The 8,573-nt window shown below is 34.6% G+C and overlaps 1 protein-coding gene across 1 annotated transcript; it reads right to left on the reverse strand.

Annotated features, from left to right (window-relative positions):
* Positions 1-7,118: 7,118 nt before the first annotated feature.
* Positions 7,119-7,706, reverse strand: LOC113315911. Its single transcript, XM_026564155.1, has one exon. It carries the CDS (start codon positions 7,704-7,706, stop codon positions 7,119-7,121), a length of 588 nt encoding a protein of 195 aa, XP_026419940.1.
* Between the last annotated feature and the right edge of the window lie 867 nt (positions 7,707-8,573).

Raw genomic sequence — 8,573 nt, forward strand, 5'->3', positions numbered from 1 at the left:
AATCTTTTATTTTTGGACATTTTTTTTTATTTTCGGACATTGAACTTTGGGACTTTATTTTTTTTAAACCCTACGGAAGGGTAGTTTTAAATATAAACTGTGTGCAGAGAAGGACGACGATTACGATATCGTCTCTGCCCCTCGGGTTCGTACACGACATTGGATTTGTGGCCCGATTCGACTTCAACGGTTCATCCCCCGTCTGGAACGGGAGGTAAGAATTCTAAACACCCGTGAATCCCCTGTCAGCGGGTTTACTGGATGATTTTGTATGCATATATGTTGAGGCCCTGAAATCGGATTTAATTTTATAGTAAAGGGCAAGGCCTGGCCAAATCAAGATAAGGACTCGGATTTCATCACCGTTTCCTTCTTGCCCGTCTTAGGAACACGTAACCTACGCGAACCTAAGCTTAAAATACTGACTAGAACGAGACCGATAGGGTAACGAGCTTAATAGGAAAGTCATTCGAAAAATATTGGTTACTCTTTTAAGCATACTTCAAAGTTGATGATGGTTTCTGTGAGTTGAATGCGTGACTGCGCCGTCTTGTAATGCGGTGAGGCCTTGGGTATCAAAGCTCCACGCAGCTTCCCTCTCCTCTATTCAACTTACTTTGACTCGGATTGATTCCAGAGGGGTTTGCTTAAACTGTAACGAATTCCCTTTCGAATGATTATAAGCTGGTCTAGAAACAATCTAAGTAGAGCCATCATGCTTTTTGTTTGCTAGATAAATTAGGCTTGTTGTGGTCGAGTCATCCTTCTTTGTGTTTGTTTAGAATTCCCTTGCAGTTAGGATGTCAAACTGGTATTATAATAGCCATCACAATGAATATGATTATCTAACGGAACAATATGGACATCACTCTTTTTATGACCATAGTGTGAATAGTGGTTGGGAACGCCAACCTTTCGAAGGTTATGGGTCATACCCTGGTGAGCCCAATTACTATCCACACGTGCATCAGTCTTACGATCAAGAAGATTATAGTACTAGTTCTTCGTCTCTAGAGGATACAATCAAACTATTGAAAAGTAGTCCTTTTTATGATCCCTCTGTTCCTATTCCTCGTTTAGAAGAGTCTCTCAAGAAGTTAGCTGAGTCGACGCGTAAGTTAGCTGAGATGAATAGTATAATTATAGACAAAAGAACTACAATCATAAGTGAACCTTCTGTAGAAAACCACCTCAAGCGGATAGCTGAGACCAACGAAAGAATTGCTCGAAATTATTTGAATTGCCAATATAGTGTATCCAATGATACCCTTGAGAATGAAGATAGTTATTTACATAATCAAGATAACGAGGTTAGAATTGGTGACACAACTTCTTTAGATGAGGTTCGATTATTTTCATGTTATAATAATGATGACTATGATGAGGATAGTATTGATGAAGAACATGAAATATGTAGGCATAGTGATAAGGAATTTGTTACTCCAATTGAGCTTTATAATGATGGTGTTGTTTCTAGTTCAAATCCAAATAATTTTAATAATTATTCACCTATTCAAAAGGATGAGGATTTGACTAGAGATACCACCGTTTTAGACGATGCAGTCCATGATCCTTTAGCCTGCAGTGTGTTGGATAATCCATTATTTGATGTGCCTATTGGTGAATCAGAGGAAGTTATTATGATTAACACCTTAGTTAATGAGCCTTTACTAGAAAATTCCGCTGATAATCCTTTATATGATTGTGATGATGGTTTAGAGGAAAGTGTTTACCCTGAGAATACTGTTTTAGAATCTAGCGATTTAGAAACACTAGTCTTAGGAGATGATAAACTCGTAGAAATGAGTGAGGATGAACCCAACTTAGAAGAATCAATTGACCATTTCCAGGAATCTGATGACCTAGAAATTAGGGAAGTTGTGACTAGTCTTTATAGAGACACAAAAAACTCTAAGTTTGGGAGTGATTATCATTCTCCGTGTTCTTTAACTCTTAGAAAGTTCCCTCGTGTAGGACTTGACATTTATGCCTCAACCATCTTACAAGATTATCTTCATACATGTTTTACCGAACCTAATGATGTCCAGAAAGAAGCTCAGTTGTTAGAAACCCATCCTCTGGTTGATGTGGTTAACCCAGGCTATGATACCAAGATTTACTTTGTTTTCCCACCAAAAACTTTTCAACCAATTGTGGGAACTTATGATTTTCATATGTGTCGGTTATTAAGTTTTGAGACTAAACCTAATTACTTTAGGATATTAGGGTCGACACATTTTCTTAAGGAAGACCACCTCTTTAATTGTGGTCAGCTGTATGAGTCAAATCTAATTGACTTAGAGGATCATCTTTAATTGTGGTCGACGCAATGATGACTGTCGTGATGTCTGTTTCTCAACTACATCTTCTATCCTAATCTGAGACTAACTAATCGTAGACTAAAAATCAAGATATACTTTTGACAACTAAATTTGACAACAAGCTTGAGATAGCAACACTTGTGAGTTCGACCGAGCAATGCTCTAACAACTTTGCTGAAACATTCAATCTGATAGCTAAACCAAGGATTTGGGAGATGTTCACTATTTTCTTGATCTTGAAGTTACAAGAACGGATTCAACCATCTAATTTCTTAGTCAAACTAGAGGTTGATCTAAAAAAAAAAACTAACATCGAAGGTGCAAAGGATTGTCAGATACCTAATGATGCTAACGTCAAACTCTCAAAGTCAGATGGTGATTGCTTGAAAATCCTACAGAATACAGGTTCATTGTTGGTGATTTGTCAACATATGTAGCATCCAACTACATCTTATCTTGCAGTAGCCAAAAGGATTTTAAGGTACATTAATGGTACTCTCAGTCATGGAATTGAATTCAGTAAAGGATTGTTTTCTTCTTAGGTTTTTAGATATTGTTTGGGATGGTAACATTGATATGGAAGGTCTACTAGGAGATACTATATATTTCTAGGTAATAATCCAGTATCTTATTCTTCAAAGAAACAATCTACAGTTGCTACAAGTTCTACATAAGATGAATATAAGATTCTTACTCACAGTGCGTCTGAAGTTGTGTGAATCTGTTCTTGCAAAATGATATGCGTTTCTCTCTTCCTGCAATTCCTAGACCTAGTTGTGATAATATCAGTTTTATCTCGTTAGCACCAACTCCAGTTCAGCATTCTAGAATGAAACATGGTCACATTGATTACCACTTTATTATAGAACTTGTTAAGTATAAAACACTTGATGTGCTCTATGGTTTTACATTAGACCAAATAGCAGATATCTTCATAAAGGCATTACATGGTCCAAGATTCTCAATGCTCAGATCCAAGCTCTAAGTGGTTCCTCCTACCTTGTGCTCGAGGGGAGATAATAACACAGACTGATAGTATTATGCAGTGGTGCTGGATAAGCCGATAATGCAGTCATATAAATTCTTTCTATTATATTTTTTACTCCACCCTTGTGTTTCACACACTTATTGTGTAGCTTTTATTGTCGGCTATTAGTGTATATATAAACACTAATACTGTCTAATCAAAAACACCATTAACCTCTTCAAGATATTATTAATAACATTGAAACAAAAATTCCTTAATCATGCCAACGCGATCCAAATTCCCCAGCATCTTTAAACTCCAAATTTTTTTATAAAGCATTGAAACGTTAACGCATAACATCAAGAACTAGTGATGTACGTTATAACAGTTTTGCGCCATGATTATTTATGACTGTTTTATAATCTTTTTTCTTCGGTACACTATCTATTTCACCGTGAAATAAACATTTACAATTGTCATAAACATTTTTTTATACTCAGTTATTTTATTATTTGGTACTTGATAATAAATCAGCGTGTAAATCCCCATTTTATATCCTATTTGGAATACCACTTTTCCTAAATTTACTAGTCCTCCACTTTTTTTTTTAAATACGAAAATTTGAAATTATTGAGATGAAGAATTACATGAGTTCATCCCTATGGGTACATTGTATCACCCAGTCAGGAAGATGAGTTAACCATTCTACTTCAGACAATATGTCTTTACCATGTTTTGCCCATGTATGGGTAACATGATTCACATCTCTATGCACATGTGTGCATTTCCAATCATCAAAAAAATTTAAGACATTGCCACAATCAATAACTAAGTTTCTAGTGGTCCGTTTTATTGACTCTATGCTCCCATTTAAAACATTGATAACATTCAGACAATCTCCTTCCAAATGCACATTCCTATAGCCTTTTCTCTTTTCCAAAATGCAGCTTCTAACATAGCTTTTGCCTCCGCTTGTTCAGGGTCTAATGCTTTGTCTTTGCAGCATCTAGCTCCATCTGAGTTACCTGGAAAATTTCCACTTATTAGTCCAATGCCCATTATTTTTGTAACTTCATCAAAAGAAGCATCACAATTAATTTTTATATAAGGATTGTCAGGTTTCTCCCAAACTCTAGTGACCTGCACATCAATTACAGTAGTGTTTCTGGCAGCAATAGGTAAACTAGCATTTCATTCAGAAGAATCAGTTTTAATCATAAGCACAAGTTGATTGAGATTTTCCTGCTGATTTTTTCAAAAACTTTTCTACATCTTCCTTTCCATATGTGCCACAAGATAAAACCAAACCATTTAAGGCCTGTTTCATTCTATACCTGTTGATTATTAAACTGGAACAAAGAACACAACTAGTTATGGATATTAACATTAGAAATAGCTTTAATCATGGCATGATCAATAGCATTCCAGACTGTTCTAGAGAAAATACAATCAAGGAAGATGTGATGCATGTTCTCAGTATGATTGTCACAGAAAGGACACAGATAAACTATATTGGGACAATGCCTAGACAATTTATATTTTAGAGGAAGACAATCTTACTAGGAGGTCTAGTTTTCCAGAAATGCTTCCAATAAATAGTGAAACTAATTTTTTGATTTCTACTATCAAGTATAACTCCGTAAGATGATTTTACAGTGAAAACACCATCAGGATTAGGCTGCCATGTCAGATAATCTTTTCCATCAAAAGGAATCCTAATACTAAGGATAACATTCACAGTATTATGATCAAATAGGGCATTCAAAGTTTAGAGATTCCAAGACTTAGTGTATGTATCAATAAGTTGAGAGACAGTGTTCATGTTGCTAGACTGATATTGACTGTTTATATTGGTTGAAATAGATGGTACCCATTTATTTTTCCAGATCAAGATTGAAGAGACGTCACCAACCTCCCATACAACATGCTTTTTTTTATAATGTCAAGACCTCTACAAATCCCATTCCAAATCCAAGAACCATTAGTAGGAAGAGCATCATTTAAAGGGTCCATGTGAGGGAAATAGTTACCTTTCATAATTTTATGCCATAAATCATCCTGAGCATGAATCAATCTCCAAGCAAGCTTATAAAGTAAAGCTAAATTCATAATATCAGTTTGTTTCATATTCAAGCCACCTAATTCTCTAGGTTGAGAAACCACTATCCATTTCTTTATATAATATCATTTTTTTCCTTTTTGCTTATTCCACCAAAACCTCATCTGAATAGAGTCCATTTTATCAGTGATAGTTTTAGGTATAGGAAAAACAGACATGTGGTGAGAAGGGAGACTACTTAGAAAAAATTGAATTAAAACAGTTCTACCAGGATAGTTCAAAAACTTAGTCTGCCAACAAGCTAATCTGTCTCCATATCTATCAAGAAGAGGAGTGAAAAAATGAGTTTTGTTTTTCTGTAAAAGCAAAGGCACACCCAAATATTTATCACTCAAAGCTAATTTCTTAATAATAAGGATATTAGAAACTTCATTTTTAACATTATTGGGGACACCTTTATTAAAAGCAATATCAGACTTTTGATAATTCATAGACTGACCCGAGAACATGCTAAATTGCTCAATAATACTCACAAGTTTTCTTGCTTCTTTACTATTTTCTTTTGCAAAAATCAATGTCATCTGCAAAAAACAAGTGAGAAACTGGAGGACAATGATCATTATTTTTTATTCCATGAATTAATTGTTTATGTTCAGCTTCAAGCAAAGCCCTGGAAAGGGATTCCATACATAGGATAAACAGGTAAGGAGATAAGGGATCTCGTTGCCTGAGACCTCTTTGAGGATGAAAAATTTCACCTGGAGAACTATTCAAGAGAATAGAGGTAGAGACAGTACTAATACATTGTTCAATCATCATGAAAAACTCATCACAAAATCCTAGATTTCTTAAAGTGCTCAATAAAAAAGGCCATTCTATTCTATCAAAGGCCTTAGACATGTCTAATTTAATGGCTATCCAACCTTTTTTAGATCTAATTTTTTCATAGAGTCAATAAGTTCGTGAGCAATAATAATGTTGTCAGTGATACATCTACCAGACACAAAAGCAGTTTGGTTTGGTGTTATGGTTTTTTCTAGAATAATTTTGATTCTAAAAGCCAATAGTTTGTATATCACTTTATAAGAAGTATTGCACAAAGAAATAGGTCTGCAGTCAACAACATGCTTGAGACAGTTACTCTTAGGAATAAGAGAAACAAAATTGTGTTTCATTTGTTTTAACAAACCTTTAGATTGGAAAAAGGATTGTATCATTCTAACTAGATCACCCCCAAAAGTGTCCCACATTTTTTGGTAAAAACCAGGTGGAAACCCATCTGGACCACGAGTGGTCCATGGTTTCATCGCAAACAAAATTTTCTTAACCTCATTTATTGTTGGTATGGCAGTAAGGGCATTGTTATCTTCCTGAGTAATACAGGGTTTATGAAACCATGATAATTACTAGGATATGGAGGACTAGAAGTTCTAGACATATTAAAGAAATGATCTTTTAAGTTTTTAGCAATATCTACTCCTTCAGTAAGCCAAATCCCTATATCATTTTGTGAGGAATCTATTTGGGTTTTTTTTATTCTAGAATTGGCCTTATTGTGAAAACAAGATGTATTTCTATCACCTAATTTAAGATCATCATCCTTACCTCTTTTCTTCCAATAATCTGCTTCTACATCATACCAATAATTCAAGGTTTCCCGCAGTCTAACAAAATCAGCATCCAAAGGATTAGTTTTATGAGCATTCATAATATCAATTTGGGACTTAACCTTATTTATTTCAGTATTGATAACATCAAAATGATTATAATTTCATTCTCTAAGAATCTGTTTTGTATGAAAGACATCCTTAGTTAACTTGAAAGGAGCAGAACCTTGAATATTAGCATTCCAATTATGTGTTATAATTTCCTTACAGGAAGGGTCCCTGAACCACATTTTGTTTACTCTAAAAGGTTTATGAGTTTTAGTATCCATTCTAGCAATATCTAACAAAATAAAACAGTGATCACTAGCTAAAGGAACTAGATGATATGTTATAGCAGAAGGAAAATTGTGTTGCCAATCTAAGTCAGCAACAACTCTATCAATCCTTTCTAAGATGAGCTCATGTCTTTGTCTCCTGTTTGTCCAAGTAAATGGATTGCCTATATAATTTATAGAATGCAAACTATTACTATCTATGATATCATTAGACTTATCCAGATAAGTTTGAGTAACATCATTAACACCTTGTTTTTCATTCTGTGACAAGATAAAATTAAGGCCACCAATTACAATCCAAGATAAGTTTACCTGATTAGCTATGTTATGCATAAAGTCCCATTGATTTTTTCTTGCAATATCATCAAGAGCACCATACACAAAGCTGAGTAAAGAATAATCATTTCTAGAATCCATTTTTATCTTACATTGAAAAGTATTTAGTTTCCACTCAATGATGGTGATATATATTCAGTCTTTCCACAATAAACATACTCCACCAGAAAGGCCAATAAGATCAATGAAAGAAAAATTAGGAAAACACATAGGATTTAAGTATTGTGTCATTTTCCTAGTTGTATTCTTGGTTTCTATCAAAAAAATAATATAAGGATCATGAGACCTAACCAAATCTTTTAAATGATATCTAGTATCTTTATTACCATATCCACGGACATTCCAAGACAGAATCTTCATGTTTTGAAAATTAGTCCAAACAAAGAAATAGGGGTAGACTATTAAAAATAACTTTTGATGTTGAAAAAGAGTGTCGGTATCAAGAGTTTTGAGTTCATAAAATACCTCATTCTCCCCAACAGTGTCTCCAGACTGCTTGTCCTTTAGTGTGGTTCTGGTTGTTGTCAGTTTCTCTGAGTTCTCATCATTGTTGTCAGATCTTTCTCCTTCTTTAACATATTTCTTCAACATCCTTTGATTCCTGAAATGTCTGCATCTTCACTAATTTTCCATCTACTAGTGGAACAAAAGAAGCAGGTTTGACAGGTTTCTTAGCCATTGGCTTAGGAGTGGCACTAGTTGTTGAACGCACAATAATATTCTTCTTGATTCTACCCACTCCTCCAAAAGGTAAGGGATTTTCATGTGCTGCCTTCAAGTACACAGCTGCATCTTTACAAGCATCCTTGGAATGATTAATAATGAAGCATTCCCTACATATTTTACTTGGTTGCTTATGATAGAAAAAGTTGACCCATTTAGTAGCCCTGCTGCAATGATATATTGCTAAGACACCTCTTCTTAGAGGAGTTGTTAGCTCAATTCTAA

This window comes from Papaver somniferum, chromosome 10, assembly GCF_003573695.1.
Source record: "Papaver somniferum cultivar HN1 chromosome 10, ASM357369v1, whole genome shotgun sequence".
Lineage (NCBI taxonomy): Eukaryota > Viridiplantae > Streptophyta > Magnoliopsida > Ranunculales > Papaveraceae > Papaver > Papaver somniferum.